At 40.0% G+C, this 15,593-nt stretch overlaps 1 protein-coding gene across 3 annotated transcripts in view; it reads left to right on the top strand.

Annotated features, from left to right (window-relative positions):
- RAB3GAP1 (RAB3 GTPase activating protein catalytic subunit 1) overlaps window positions 1-15,593 on the top strand; it is a 122,949-nt gene that overhangs the window by 56,776 nt on the left and 50,580 nt on the right. For all 3 annotated transcript variants that reach the window (XR_004441803.1, XM_033231679.1, XM_033231680.1), the window contains 2 exons: window positions 11,477-11,596; window positions 13,555-13,720. Coding sequence is in view for 2 of the 3 variants with exons in the window: in XM_033231679.1 (XP_033087570.1) it covers window positions 11,477-11,596; window positions 13,555-13,720 (286 nt within the window). In the remaining variant the exon portion in view is untranslated. The remainder of the gene's footprint in view (window positions 1-11,476; window positions 11,597-13,554; window positions 13,721-15,593) is intronic.

The raw sequence follows: 15,593 nt of genomic DNA, 5'->3' as shown, positions 1-15,593 counted from the left end.
GAATGATGGCGCAGGAAGTATTGGGTGTATAGCTTGAGTCATTACTGGGTATGGCAAGAGGAACAGGATCTCCCAATGGTAAGCACAGCCAGCAATCACTGGCTAGACCAGAGTTGGAATTATTGAGCAGACTATGTGTAACAGTGAGGAGGTCAAAAGTCTGGGCATCAATTTTCTCTCCCTCGAGTTTTGGGCAAGGCCAAGGGGTGGTAATAAATTTCCGGGTACAAGGACTTTTGCAATTCCTCAAGTTTTTTGTGTACCATAATTTCTCGGGCCTTGTCTTGTGGTCTCCTCCATCAGAGATATGAAGAGGGGGGTTAACATTCCAGCAGACAGGCTGCCCTACCGTACCAGTACAGCCAGCTGATATGAGGTTGTTGGTATTTCCTAATACTGTAGGGACATTGCTGGCCCCTATAGTAGGGTCTCTAGTACTTGTTAAGGTAGCAGTGTAGTATGTTTTACCGCCAGAGGTACATTTCTGATAAGCGGTGAAACAGGAGCTGTGTATAGAGTCCCAAAATGTGGTACAAGGGCAGGTTATGTTATCCCCTCCACTAGATATTCTCGGGGTTAATACACACCTCCACTTAAGGGAATTAGACGGCAGGTATGCTGTGTGAGAGGAGCAAGATACAGTTGTGATATAAGGATTAGGTGGGCTGGCGAAATATCCCCCAGCGCAATCACAAGGCTTACCATGTCGTTGTTGTATGATCATAAGAGCTTCACGTGGATCACCAAAACCGGCATGAACTTGGAATGCCTTGCAAGTCAGCACGAGAATCCAAAGGAGTTTGTAATTGGAGTTCATCTTTGTAAGGAAAGAAAGGTACTCTCAGGGAGAGAGTTATTCCCTGGGTTGGTTATTGTTAGGTACCTGTTTTACCAATCGCTCTGGTAGCCATCTGGCTGCGTCATGATTTTGGGAAAAAACACAAACGGAGCCTCTTCCCCAAATTAACACTGGGTCTGGACCATGCCATGTGTTGTCTAATGGGTCGTTCCACTTAACCATGGCAAATTGTTTTTTAGAGTCAGAATGCCAAAATCGATCAGCCGCTGATTTATTCAGCTCATCTAAATTAAAAATTCAAAATAAAGAGTGTGTGATAAGAATATTTCTAGGGGTGCCCTTAGTAGGGTACCATTCCCCTTCTTTATCTTTTCAATGGTAGTTTTTAAGGATAAGTGAGCTCTTTCAACGATTCCTTGTCCTTGAGGATTATATGGGATACCAGTAGTATGTTTTATTTGTAATTTTAGGCAAAAGTCTTGGAAACCTTTAGATGTATAGCCAGGACCATTATCTGTTTTTAATTGTTTAGGTTTTCCAATTACAGAAAAACAGTGTAGTAAATGGGCTATTACATGTTTGGTAGCTTCACCTGTTTGTAGGGTGGCTAATATAAATCCACTAAATGTATCTATACATACATGGATGTATTTTAAATTACCAAACTCTGAATAATGGGTGACATCCATTTGCCAGATCATATTGGGAACTAGTCCTCTTGGGTTTACTCCTAAGTGAGGGACTGGCAGATAAGTTATACATGTCTGGCATTGTTTAACAATTTGTCTAGCTTGTTCCCTAGTTATTTTAAACATTAATCTTAGGGTTGAGCATTAAGGTGGTGTAAAGCGTGAGCGGTCTGTGCTTGATTCAAATTTGTATCTATAGTTGTAGCTACAGTCTTGGTTGCAAAGTCAGCCACTTGGTTGCCTTGGGATAGAGGTCCTGGCAATCCTGAATGAGCTCTAATATGTCCAATGAAAAAGGTGTTGATCTGTTATGTATTACTCGCTGGCATTGTAAAAATAGTTTGGCTGTGTCTGACACATGTTTGATTTGTGCTACGGTTTCAAGTAAAGGTATTGAGTGAGCTAAATATGCACTGTCAGTATAAATATTAAGGGCCTGATTAGGGAAGGCTGACAGCACTGCGATTAGGGCCTGCAACTCCACTAGTTGAGCTGACGTATGACTGGTTTTGAAGTTAACAGTGGTGTCTGCAAAGGTATATGCAGCAGTCCCTGTGGAGGACCCATCAGTGAATACTAATAAGGCATTGTCTAAGGGTGTTTTACTGGTGATATGAGGGAAGACAAAAGCATGCAGCTTACAAAATTGGATAAGCTTATTTGGTGGGTAATGGTTATCAAGTTACCAGCGTAAGAAGCGCAAGCAATCGGCCACGTCTCAGTGTTTTGCATTAGCCAATGGATTTGGCTTAGAATAAGTTGTATGATCGTAGAAGGTTCAATTCCAAAGTATTTTTTGCTATTGTCTCTTCCTAGAATAATTAAGTCTGCTATGGCATCATAATAGGGGGGAGTAATACCTTTTTGGGAGATGAAGGCAAGTGGACCCACATAATAGGGTTATCTTGCCAGAATAAACCAGTAGGTGTTAGTGTTGTGTGAAATATTAAAAAGGTTAATGGCTGTGAATAGTCTATGCTGGTGACAAATTGTTCAGCAATAGCCGCCTCTACTTTATGGAGTGATAAAAGCGCCTCTTTTGACAATGACCTAAAGGACTTAGGGTTGGGGTCACCTTTTAGGGTGTCGAATAAAGGTTTTAACTCTCCCGTGGTAAGTTTTAAGTATGGCCGGAGCCAATTAATGTCTCCAAGGAGTTTTTGGAAATCATTGAGGGTATGTAACCTATCTTTACGGATAACTGCCTTTTGATTAGTAATCTTAGGTCCATTTATTTGAAAACCCAATATGTATAAGGGTCTTGTAATTGTATTTTTTCTGGAGCTATGTGTACCCCGCAGTGGTTAGCTCTTGTCTGAGTTGTGCAAAACACTGTAGAACTTGTTCTCCCATTTTTCCTGCTATGAGGATATCATCCATGTAATGTATAATGTATATTTGTTTCCATGTCTCTCTAACTGAGTGTATGGCTGTAGCCACATATTTTTGACACAAGGTGGGGCTGTTGGCCATACCTTGAGGCAACACTTTCCATTGGTATCGCTTCATTGGTTCTTTAAAATTTATAGCTGGCAAGCTAAAGGCGAATCGTTTTTGATCAGTGGATGAAGGGGAATCGTAAAAAAGCAATCTTTCAGGTCTATGATAATTTTAAAATATCCTTGAGGGATCGCTACCGGAGAAGGTAGCCCGGGCTGTAAGGCACCCATGAGGACCATAGTAGCGTTTACTGCCCTTAAATCTTGTAATAGTCTCCACTTACCGGACTTTTTCCTGATGACAAATATGGGTGTATTCCAGGGAGAGTTACTCTCCGCAATATGCCCTGCCATTAGCTGTTCCTGTACTAACTGTTGGGCTGCAATTAGCTTTTCATTAACTAAAGGCCATTGATCAACCCAAACAGGCTCATCCGACTTCCATGTTATGGGGTCAGCGCACTTTTGGGGTACAGGCATGTCAATGGCCGAAGTTAAAAATTTCCAAACCCTTTTGTGTTAGATTGTCCTAAGGCTGGAATAGGCTGTCGAATACCATTTTCTTTTTTTCCCAGTCCTTTTCCGGGGCTATAACCCTGAGCTAACATTTGTGCAGCAACTATATCATTGGGGCTGCACATCAAAATTTTCATCTGGGAGAGTAGGTCCCGTCCCCAGAGATTAACAGGCAGTTGAGGGATAACAAATGTTTAATGAGACCTGAGTTATTTTCTTTGTCTTTCCAGGTAAGGTATTTAGAGCTTTGTTTGGGATTACTACTTTGTCCAATTCCTCTTAAGTTAGTGAAAGTTTCTGTGGTAGGCCAGTGAGAGGGCCAGTCCTCTTGTCTAATGATGGTTACATCAGCCCCTGTATCTATTAATCCTGTAAACAACTTACCATCTAGCCACAAGGTCAGGGAGGCTTTTGATTAGTGATTGGCTGTACCCAATATATATTTGATGATCCAAAACCTCCCTTTCCTCTGTTAGAGTGCTGGACTTTATTAGTTGTTTTAATTAGAGGCAGTAGGACTAATTGTGCTATTCTATCCCTTGAGGGACAGTAATAATATTGTCAACAGCCCTGGCCATTATTTTAATTTCGCCAGTATAGTCGTTATCGATTACTCCTGGGAAAACTTGTAGACCTTTCATAGTGACACTACTTCTTCCCAGGATCAATCCAAAGGTATCAGGAGGCAAAGGCCCATATATTCCAGTGCCCAAGGCTTGTGCTCCCATCTCAGGCGTTAATACTGTGTGGGAGGTGGAACAGAGGTCCAGTCCTGCACTTCCTGGGGTTGCTCTACTAAGTCTTGAAATGGATTGTTGCTGCTGGCCGGAACAAAGCTGACCGCCCCATAAGCTTGTTTCGGGGCCTGGGGCTGGCCCCTCATCCCGTTTCCCTGTTGGGAGGGTAAAGGATTTCCCTGATTGTCAGTTTTAGATTTACATTCATTAGCCCAATGTTTTCCTCTTTTACACTTGGGCAAAGGCCTGGAACCTTTGCTTCAGAGTTTTTATTTGAATCCCCGCGGCAATCTTTTGCAAAATGTCCTCTTTTGCCACATTTAAAACACCCTCCTTTTTCTCTGTTTTTTTTATCAAGGAAGTCTTTTACGGTTTGTCCGCTAAAGGCTGCGGCCATTGCCAAACCCTGTTGATAGGAGGGTCCAATGTCTGAACAGAGGCGGATATATCCAGTCAAATCTGTTTTCTTCTATAAGGACGGATTGCTGCCTGACAAGCTGGATTGGCATTTTCATAAGCCAATTGTTTAACATAATCTACCCCCGCCTCGGCATTACCAAAAATCCTTCCTGCGGTTGTCATGAGCCTATGGACAAAATCTGCGAACGGCTCATCAGGTCCCTGCTTGACTCCAGTGAGTGAAGCTCCTGGGTCGCCTTTACAGGGAGTTTCCTCCAGGCTTTTGTAGCCGCCGCCTGGATTTGTGAGAATAATCCAGGGTCGTATTGCATCTGCGCATCAGTGTTGGAATAATTACCACAGCCAGTTAACATATCAAAGTCCCAACCGTTTCCTGCCTGTTGGTTTCTTTTGGCTGTGTCTCTGCAATTTTCAAAAAAACTCCGATTTCCAAATCAAATGATCTCCCCCTGAAAGAACTGCTCTAACTAGTGTGTTCCAATCTGTTGGAGTAAGCCAGTTATCGGCCACAGACTCTACTATAGCAAGAGTATAGGGAGCAGTAGCTCCATATTGAGAAACAGCAGTTTTTAACTCTTTTATAACAGTAAAATCAAATCCATTATGATGCCTCCAGGCCTGACCCTGTCCATCTACAGTTTCAGTTACTGGGAAGATATCTTTATCGGAGGACTCTGTGTCTCGGCTAGTAGAAAACTTCCCTTTTGGGACATGTTGTCCGGGCCGCTGAGGCGGGCGAGGGAAGCCTCCCATACTCTCTGAATTTGTTACCCTCTCATTTCCTGTTTTTAACTTTTGCAGCCTAATGATTAGTGACTGATGCAATTCTTCTAACTTTATCTGCTCTTCAAGTTGAGCGATTTTTTCTTTGAGTTCCTCTTTCGGATTAACCACCGCCATTACGTCGGGTGCAGAGGCACCAGGCGTTCCGTTATAGGGAGGCGGATGCGAGAAAGAGGGGGGCCAATCAGGATTATGATATCTAGGCTTCTTCCTCTAAGTTGTCCCAATTTACATCTGAGGGGCCAGGATTGTCACTTTTATCTTTTGGTGATGTATGTAGAACTGGATATTTTTTAGGCTTTTGTACGCCTAGCATCATTTTGTCTCTAACCGAAAGAGCCTTGGTCCCCTCGTCATCACTTTCAAGAGAAATAAGGTCTACTTCTTTGTCTGGCGGGGGGCTCCTGAGGTCGGTCTGAGAACTGACTTGTAAAATTTCCTCAGTCTGGGTGACCGCAGCCATTATTTGTGGATCGGCCTCCTTTTTATCTATTAGGTCTCTGATTAGATTCCAATAACAAAAGGCTGTCACTGGAACTTTTTCTGGTCCAAAAGTATTATAATAATCTTGAAAGCAATCTCCCACTCTACGCCACCTCTTTATGTCAATGGTCCCCTCTTGCGGGAACCAAGGGCAGGTGTCTTTTACAAAATCAAAAAATCTAAATAAGTCACCACTTTTAACCTTTACTCCCCGTGTCTTTAAAGCCTCTTTTAATTGCCCTACGTAGATTTGATGCTGGCTTAATTCTTGTCCCATTTCGGGCGCGTAACTTACCCTCAACTCCGAAGCAGCAGGCTCCCACGACGGTCGGAGGGATTTTTCTTTCACTTTAGTCGCCGGCCTTTCTATGCGCCCTCTTCCTCACGCAGTTCCCTCGTATCCAAGCCCCACGTTGGGCGCCACATGTCCCGACCAGCGGGATCATTAACACAGACCTTGGAGGAGGGGGTGGGAATTTAGAGAGACAAGAGACACAAGAAATGGAGACAAGACAGTATTCTGATCAAGTCTCATTTAATGGCGGTGGTGTAATGCCTTATATATGCTGCCAGGGAGGAAGGGCTCAGAGCAGGAGGGGAGGGGAATAATGAGAGACGTCACCAGACGCATGCTCGGTAGACTTAGTCTTTCCCGGGCGCGGGAGGTTATCTACGCGCGGGCGGGAAAAGTTGGCGCGCGCGGGTAAAGTTGATGATGAAGAACCAGGAAGTGCGCCATCTTGTCTCCACAATGCAGAGCTTAAGCAACAGAGGCCGCGGCAATTTCCGAGCCTCACGGCTCCGGACAAGACAGGGCCTTGCTCTATCACCAGGCTGGAGTGCAGTGGTGTGATCATGACTCCCTGCAGTGTCGACTTCCTGGGCTCAAGTGATCCTCCTGTCTCAGCCACCTGAGTAGCTAGGAGTACAGGTGCACACCACCATGCAAAGCTAATTTTTAAATTTTTTGTAGAGATGGGGTCTCACTATGTTTCCCAGGCTGGTCTTGAACTTCTGACCTCAAGTGATCTTCCCATCTCAGCCTAAAAATGCTTTTAAAGTTTATATTACCACCTGTGGCATATCCCAGCACTCTTGCCAACACTGGAGTCTATCAGTATTTTATATTTTTTGCCACAGTGGTATCTTGTTTAATTTTTATTTTTTAATTGTGAGATTGAACATCTCTTAATAGACTTATTAACCATTTATATTTCTTATTCTATAAAATGTGTATTAGTTTTTTCTCATTCTTTTATATTTAACTTTTTTATTGTGGGGAAACATCCATAACAAAATTTGCCATTTTAACCATTTCTAACTGTACAGTTCAGTGGTATTGAGTACATTCACATTTTTGTGCAACCATCACCACTGTCCTTCAGAACTTTATCATCCTATACTGAAACTGTAACCGTTAAACAATGACTTCTCTCCTCTCCCTCTTAGCCACTGGAACCAGCATTCTACTTTCTCTCTATGACTTTGATTCTTTTAGTACCTCATGTAAGTGGAATCATGTAACATTTGCCCTTTTTTCACTGGCTTTTATTTCATCTAGCATAATGTCTTCTAAGTTCAGCTGTGTTGCAATATGTATCAGATTTTATTCTTTTTAAGGCTAAATAATATTCCATTGTATGTATATACCACATTGATCCATTCATCTGTTGATGGACATTTGGATTGTTTCTCCCTTTTGGCTACTGTGAATAACTCTGCTATGGACATGGGTGCACAAATATCTATTTCAATCTCTGTTTTCATTTCTCTGGATCAAATGGTTAGTGTTCATTTTAAAAAATAATCTATACTGCTTAGCTGTTTTATATTTCTACCAGCAATGCCCAAGGATTTTAATTTCTCTGCATCCTTGCTAACACTTATTGTTGGTTTCTTTGATAATAGCCATCCTAATGGTTATGAGGTAGTATCTCATAGTAGATCTGATTTGTGTTCCTCTAAGATTAGTGATATTGAGGATTTTTTCATGTGCTTATTTGCCATTTTCATATTTTCTTTTTTTTTTTTTTTGAGATGGGGTCTTGCTCTGTTGCCCAGGCTGGAGTGCAGTGGTGTGATCTTGGCTCACTGCAAGCTCTGCCTCCTGGGTTCACACCATGTTCCTGCCTCAGCCTCCTGAGTAGCTGGGACTACAGGCACCCACCACCACACCCGCCTAATTTTTTTGTATTTTTTTAGTAGAGACGGGGTTTCACCGTGTTAGCCAGGATGGTCTTGATCTCCTGACTTCATGATCCATCTGCGTCAGCCTCCCAGCATGCTGGGATTACAGCTGTGAGCCACAGCTCCCAGCCTTTGTACATTTTCTTTTGAGTGACATCCATCCAAATCCTTTGCCCATTTTAAAATCGGGTTGGTTGTTTTTTTGTTGTTGTTGATTTTTGCTTTTTTGTTTTTTTTTAAATCTCCCACTTAATGTTTGTTTACTTTTGATGAAGACGTAGTCTCAGAATTCAAGTAGACCTATTGAGGAAAAAGTAATGCCTTATATTGACATTTTGAAGATCATAAAGAAGAGAGTACATTTATCAAGAGTGATGGGGTGATATTTGAGGTAAATTTTGTTTGTTTGTTTGTTTTTGAGATGAGGTCTCACTCTGCTTCCCAGGCTGGAGTGCAGTGGTGTCATTATGGCTCACTACAGCCTCGACCTTCTCGCCTCAATCTGTTATCCCACCTCAGCCTCCCAAGCTGCTGGGACTACAGGTGCTCTCCACCATGCCCAACTAATTTTTACAATTTTTTATAGAGAGTGGGTCTTGCTGTGTTGCCTAGGCTGGTCTTGAACTCCTAAGCTCAAGTGATCCTCCTGCCTTGGCCTGCCAAGATACTGGCATTACAGGTGTGAGCCACCACACCTGGCAAGGTAAATCTTTAAAGAACTTGTCAGGATTTGGGTATTTAGTAATGGTAGTAGAGTGGATGAGAGGGAGACATTTTATCAGTAGAAAGAGGAAAGAAAGGCTTAGGGGATAGAAGGTAGATTGCAGATAAATTGCAGTTCAGTTTGGCTTGTTATTCATGGCTTGTATACAGTGACATTGTGTGTGTTTATAGTAAGGTTGGAACAGCTATCAGTGTAAAAATGCAAATGTTATTTTATCCAGCAACCACTAGAAATTTGTTATAGAGATATACATGTAGAAAGACAGTTGCAGTATTGTTGCAGCAGCATAAAACTGCAAATAAAGTCCTGATCAGTAGGGTACTGTCCTTTGAAAAGAAGCTTTACAAAGTGTATACAAATAGTATAATCATATTTGAGGGTAGGGTGGTTATGCGGTAAATGGAACATTTGTGGAAGAATAACCAAGAGACTGTTGACAGGGATTTTATACAAGTACAGAGGATGGAACAGGGGGATGTTCACTTGTTTTGTTTTGTTTTCTTTCTTCTAGGGACATTTGAAAAAAAGAAAACTATTTTTCAAAGATCTTTAGAGCTTAGTTTTTAAAGCTCTAGATTATTTTCATTATTTTATGCTGTCTCTATATAACTAATTTTGATTTCAGGGCTAGGAGGGTGGAGGTAGGGTGAGGAAATGAAGTAAGTTTTTGTCATGTAAATAATAAACATTATGAATTAGACTTAATTTTTTAAATCATTACTCCTGTTTGGGGGATTTCTTGAGTAGGATGTTTATAAAAATAAGCATTAATAACTCTTTATATACCAGAGGTAATAAATTAGGCAAATGAGTAATATCTCTCATAAGTTATTTTCTTGATTCAAAAAATATTAAATATAAATACACTAAAGAGTGAATAAGAGGGATTTTCAGTAGACAAGATAATCAATTTGACTGTATATTTTCATAAAAGTTCGGCAGCAAATTTATGACTTTAAAGGATATGGCAACTGAATGAGAAGTTTTAATTAATGTAGATGTCATAGCAAGATTAAGCTGTTTTATGATAATTTTTTTACCCCTTTTTAATGTGTTATTGAGTAAAAGAACACAATAATTCCTTAATTTGGATACTTAGTAAACTGTGTTCTCACATTTAGAAAGGACATATACATCATTGCTGATAATTTTCCTGCAGTTTAGGGAATCTGTCAAACTTTCTTCATTTGCAGACTTAGTGGTATCATTTCATTAAAGCAGAGTTTCAATACTTGCTTTCTTCTTTTATCTTGTAAACTTAACTTTGAAGGCAAAACTATTGTTTAATGGTCCTTGTGATTTCAGCAAATTCTTTTTTTTCCTTTCAAATATCAGATTTCTTTATTCTTAAAATGTGCTCATTATAGTTTACTTAAATACAAAATATTCACTTTCTTTGCAGGTAAGAAATTTCACTGACATTTCCATGTCAATTAGCTTCTTTTTAATAAAAATCCTTCCATTAAAAACAAACATTTAAATTACTGAACTATTATATTCATTAGTCTCAATACCTCTTAAAATACTTAAAACTTCAGAAAATAGACTAAACCTTGCCCAAAGGTGGCATCCAACTCTGAGCAGGCCACACGGAGTGTGTTAGAGCATGGCCATGCGCATGGCCATACGACCCCTGGGGCCACCTCACAATTGCTCAGCCCCACCACTGACCCTCTGCTGAAAACCCTGCCCCTCAGCAGGACGCAAGCTTGTCCCCCAAATAGTGGTGACCTCAAACTGCAACATGATGATAAAACCTGCAGCCGACACTGCCTTCTACAAGGGTTTCTGGAAAGGCGGAAGCTGGAGATGGTAAACCGCAGCACCGTCCGAGGTCACCCCAGCTAAAGATATTCAACACCAGCCAAAACGCTGAAGTTTAGTTAAGGGTTCAAAAGCAAATACACTGAAACCCATATGTAAACCTGCCTGGTTTTCAAGCTGAAAGAGAAACACTTTGGTGTCTTCAATAACTCAGACCTGCACTGGATGAAGCAATGAAGTCAAGGTCACAGCTGCTAAAGCACAGAGGGGTTAAACAGTATGAAACCAGAAGAAACTCTCGAGTGAGAGATGTGAAGCAGCAGGTCGAGGCATCAGACGCCTCTCCCACTCACACCTCTCCTACCAGACACCTCTCCCACCAGCTGCAGGGCTCTGGGCAGCGTTCTCAGCCCAGCCATTCTGTGACAGTTGTTTAAGGAATCAGCTGTTGACCTTTTTTCTCAAGCAGTAACAATGACATCAGTATTACAGTGGTCTTATGAATACACCCATGTATGTGATCAACTTGTTAGTAAACACATGAGTATACAACATAAAGTAGGCAAAGCGGAAAAAGTCTGTCTCTTTCACACACACAGACAGACACACACACACACACACACACACACACACAGAGAGAGAGAGATGGGCATGCAAATACATCTGAGCCTGTTTTAGCCAAATCAAATTTAGATTTCAGCAGATTGTTTCTAATTGTTTCTAATTTGTAAAGAATAGAGGGGAACTAGTAGGTGGATGATAGAAGTGCTTCTTAAAATTGAGTTCTTGTAGGTTTGGTTGCCATTAAAAGAAACACCTGTAGTTTGAACCTGACTTGTTAAATTTTCTGTAGGGAAATTTTTTTGTGTTTTTCAAGTAATGGATTTTTGTTCTGAGGTTTCCCCTGTTTAATGCAGTTAATTCTTTTTTTTAAGGTATGGGCTGCGTGAGTTTGTGGTGATTGCTCCCGCTGCACACAGTGATGCTGTTCTCAGTGAATCTAAGTGCAACCTTCTTCTGAGTTCTGTTTCTATTGCCTTGGGAAACACTGGCTGGTGAGTGGACATTTTTTAAAATCTAGACAAAAAAACTGTTTTTAACAGTAATTTACGAAGGCAAACAGTTATTAAATGTTAGCTTTTTTGTTGTAGTTAGGAACTTAGTGCATATATATTGTTAAACTAAATTTGTCTTGAGGTTACCTCTGTACCTGCTCCCTGTATAAAGAACTGCTACCTAACTTATTCCATGTACAAACTGAAAGCTTAATTTGGGAGTATACTTTTGGAACAATTCACTGAGTCCCAGCCAATCACAGCAGCTTAGGTTCAGTCAATCACAGGCCAACTGATCAGAGCGTGCACAAATAAAGCAAACTCGGAACTATAACCAATAAGCTGTTTCTGTACCTTACTTCCATTTTCTGTCTATAAATGCTGCCTGCCCACCTTACAGAGCTGATCTGTCTGAACCTCCACTGGTTCTGAAGACTATGTGATTCTCAACTCATTCTTTGCTCAAATAAATGTTTTATTTATTTATTTTTGTTTTTTTCTGAGACACAGTCTTGCTCTGTCGCCCAGGCTGGAGTGCAGTGGCACAGTCTGGGCTCACTGCAGCCTCCACATCCTGAGTTCAAGTGACTCTTCTGCCTCAGCCTCCCAAGTATCTGGGAGTACAGGTGTGCACCACCCTTGGCTGATTTTATTTTTATTTTTTAAATTTTCAGTAGAGATGGGGTTTCACTGTGTTGACCAGGCTGGTCTCAAACTCCTGACCTCAGATGATCCGCCCGCCTCAGCCTTCCAGAGTGCTAGGATTTTAGGCATAAGCTACTGTGCCCAGCCTTAAATAAACTCCATTAAGTTTAATTAGTTGAAAATTTTTCTTTTAACAATATACCTGCATATTTTTATACTGGAATTTGGTATATAAGGACAAAACTAGTAAAACCTAAATGGAGGCCATTTCTAAAGGTAATCTTCCTGAAATAATTCAGGGTGTATTTGGAATAACTTTTTTAAAAGTTAATTTTCAGTACCTTTAGACCCTATTCTTAAATGGAAGTATTGAAGAAGATGAAATTTGTTTAATCACTGTTCTGCTGTTTTGAATTGTATTTCATTTGTGTATGGAATAGACTATGATACTCTAAATCTACTGGGGAATAATTAATTTATTTTAGTGGATATACTCCGTGGTGTATCCTAAGTGAATAATTTTGCTAGAGTAGTTACTGCTATAGGATTATTAACTTGGGGATGTATCTGTACAATCCTTTCTTGTTATTTAAGGTAGTTGTGTGCTTTAAAGTTGCCACCAACACTGAGTTATCAATTCCTCACCTATTTCTCCAAGGAGAAATATGGTTCCTTCGAGCTTCTGGCCACATTTTTTGTCAACCAGTTAATACATAACCTTCTCTTATGTGTGTTTCTGTTTAAAGATAGCTTATTTAATATACAATGTTGAGTCATTAACATTGAACTTGTAGCCAAAAGCAATGTAACTTGTGCATGAACGATGCTTCTGGGAAAATACGTTTATTAACATGTATTTTCTCTATAAGGCACATCACAACCTTCTTGTGCTTAGGAGCCCTACTTTGTCTTTAAATGATGTGAAAAATATTTCACCACAATACTGGCTTAATTTATATTGTTTAATACCTGTGAGTTAGGTTTTATTGTTAATTTGGAAAGACTAATATGAAATAATCACTTTTATGCAAGACAGTTTTCATTCTGATGTTTTCTGACTTTTAGTTGGCTGTTCTAAAACAATTTTTCAGACTAATCAAAGTACTTCTAGATGATAGTTTCTGTAGTTTAGTAGTATAGGGAGAAAAAGGAACTCAGAATGTCTTTGTTATGAACACAAACCTGTGTTTTTGTTGTGTTTCCAGTTTAGTGCTTTTAAATTCTTGAGATTAAAATAATTTGGAAAAAATTTGAGGTTCAGGTTTAATGTTTAATGAGCTTGTATTCTATTCCTATTTAATCATGTCCTGCAGTCAGGTGCCGCTCTTCGTGCAAATTCACCACAAATGGCGAAGAATGTATGTAGGAGAATGTCAAGGTCCTGGTGTACGAACTGACTTCGAAATGGTTCATCTTAGAAAAGTGCCAAATCAGTACACTCACTTATCAGGTCTGCTGGATATCTTCAAATCAAAGATTGTGAGTTGGGATTGATATTGTCAGTCTTATCCGAGATCCACATAAAAGTAGAGATTTGATCATTTTTTGCAGCATATAGAAACATTTCTCTATAATATTGATAATGTAGTTGCTTGGAAGAAAGCTGTAAGTGACTACATAAATTACTTTGTAATTTCAAAGAAACAAAATATCCAGTTATATTTTTAGTGTACTAATGCTAAAGCAACAACTGATTTGTTTGTTTGTTCGGTCTGTTAGCATTTATTGACTGCGTATCTTCTACTCCTTGTCCTCTGTTGGCAAGATTGCCAGTCTCCCAAGCTTAATGGGGCTAAGGTAGCTACTTGTTTGAGCATTTGAAGCATTTGACTATGAACTCCTTAAGGTCTAAACCCTTTGGGTTCTGAATTGCATTTTTCCCCCCAAATCTTTCTTTGATTTAATTTTCATGGTTAATCTGGCTTATATCCTAGGCCTGAGAGCAGCAGGGCTAAATGGGACATGCTAAATATATTCTTATATTCTATAACAACACTGTCTGTAGCTATGGAGGACTTGCCTGTGCTGCTCTGGGGGGCTTGGGGGAATGGGGCTGATTAGGGCTTAAGTTGAGAAGCTGTTTGTGAATACCTCTAGAAAATAGAGAAAGCTAGATAACCGAGTAGTGGAGGGGATCCTCTACTTAGAGAAATATTACTCTTAGGTTATTAGGATGCTGATTTAAATTTGGAGTATGTTAAGTGCTAAACATGACACTATCTCACAGTTGATTAATAAACTGACATCATGTGTCGTGTGATGGCTATTAATCGCATTTGGCCACTTATGTGAGATAGTGGCAGCTTTAGCACTTAAATATATAAGTATATTGATTAGGATATTGATTATGTGTATATTATAATGAAGTATATTGATTATAAATAAATATATTAATTATGATATATAATTACATATGTGGCATTCCTGCCAAAATGTTTAACATACTATAAATGAAACCATGAGGAAGCAATCACATATTTCCAAAGTGAGCCCTGTTTTGCAGCAGTAACTGGTCAGTATGATGATAGGCAAAATAAAGGCTGGAAGCAATTTAGATTTAAGGAGATAATGGGACCTGACAGCTAAATGCAACGCATGATTCTTGATTGGATCCTTTATCAAAACAAAATAGTCAGTAAGGACATTATTGGGACAATTGGGATGATTTTAATATGGACTGTATATTAGAAAATAGTATCAACGTTAAATTTATTGAGTGTGATAATTGTATTATAGTTGTATAAAATAATATCTTTGTTCTTAGGAATTACATGCTAACGTATTTAAGGGTGAATTGTTATGATGCCTACCTTTTTCAGAAGGTTCAGCCAAAAAAATGTCATATGCGTAATATATATATGTGTATGTGTGGCAAAGTGTTAATGATTATGAACTCTGTGAAAGTCATATGAGTGTTCATTGTACTAGTTTTCCAACCTTTCTGAAGGTTTGAGAATTTTCAAAAGAAAAAGAATTATAAGAAAAAATTGCTGGCCGGGCGCGGTGGCTCAAGCCTGTAATCCCAGCACTTTGGGAGGCCGAGACGGGCGGATCACGAGGTCAGGAGATCGAGACCATCCTGGCTAACATGGTGAAACCCCGTCTCTACTAAAAAATACAAAAAACTAGCCGGGCGACATGGCGGGCGCCTGTAGTCCCAGCTGCTTGGGAGGCTGAGGCAGGAGAATGGCGTAAACCCAGGAGGCGGAGCTTGCAGTGAGCTGAGACCCGCCACTGCACTCCAGCCTGGGCGGCAGAGCGAGACTCCGTCTCAAAAAAAAAAAAAAAAAAAAAAAAGAAAAAATTGCTGAAATTTCTTTTTAAATAGCTGACATTTGTTAGAAAGATATTA

The sequence above is a fragment of the Trachypithecus francoisi genome, unplaced genomic scaffold (assembly GCF_009764315.1).
Source record: "Trachypithecus francoisi isolate TF-2019V2 unplaced genomic scaffold, Tfra_2.0 Lachesis_group13, whole genome shotgun sequence".
Classification (NCBI taxonomy): Eukaryota; Metazoa; Chordata; class Mammalia; order Primates; family Cercopithecidae; genus Trachypithecus; species Trachypithecus francoisi.
The sequence above is the reverse complement of the archived record's forward strand: the minus strand, read 5'-3'. Positions and strand labels throughout refer to the sequence as shown.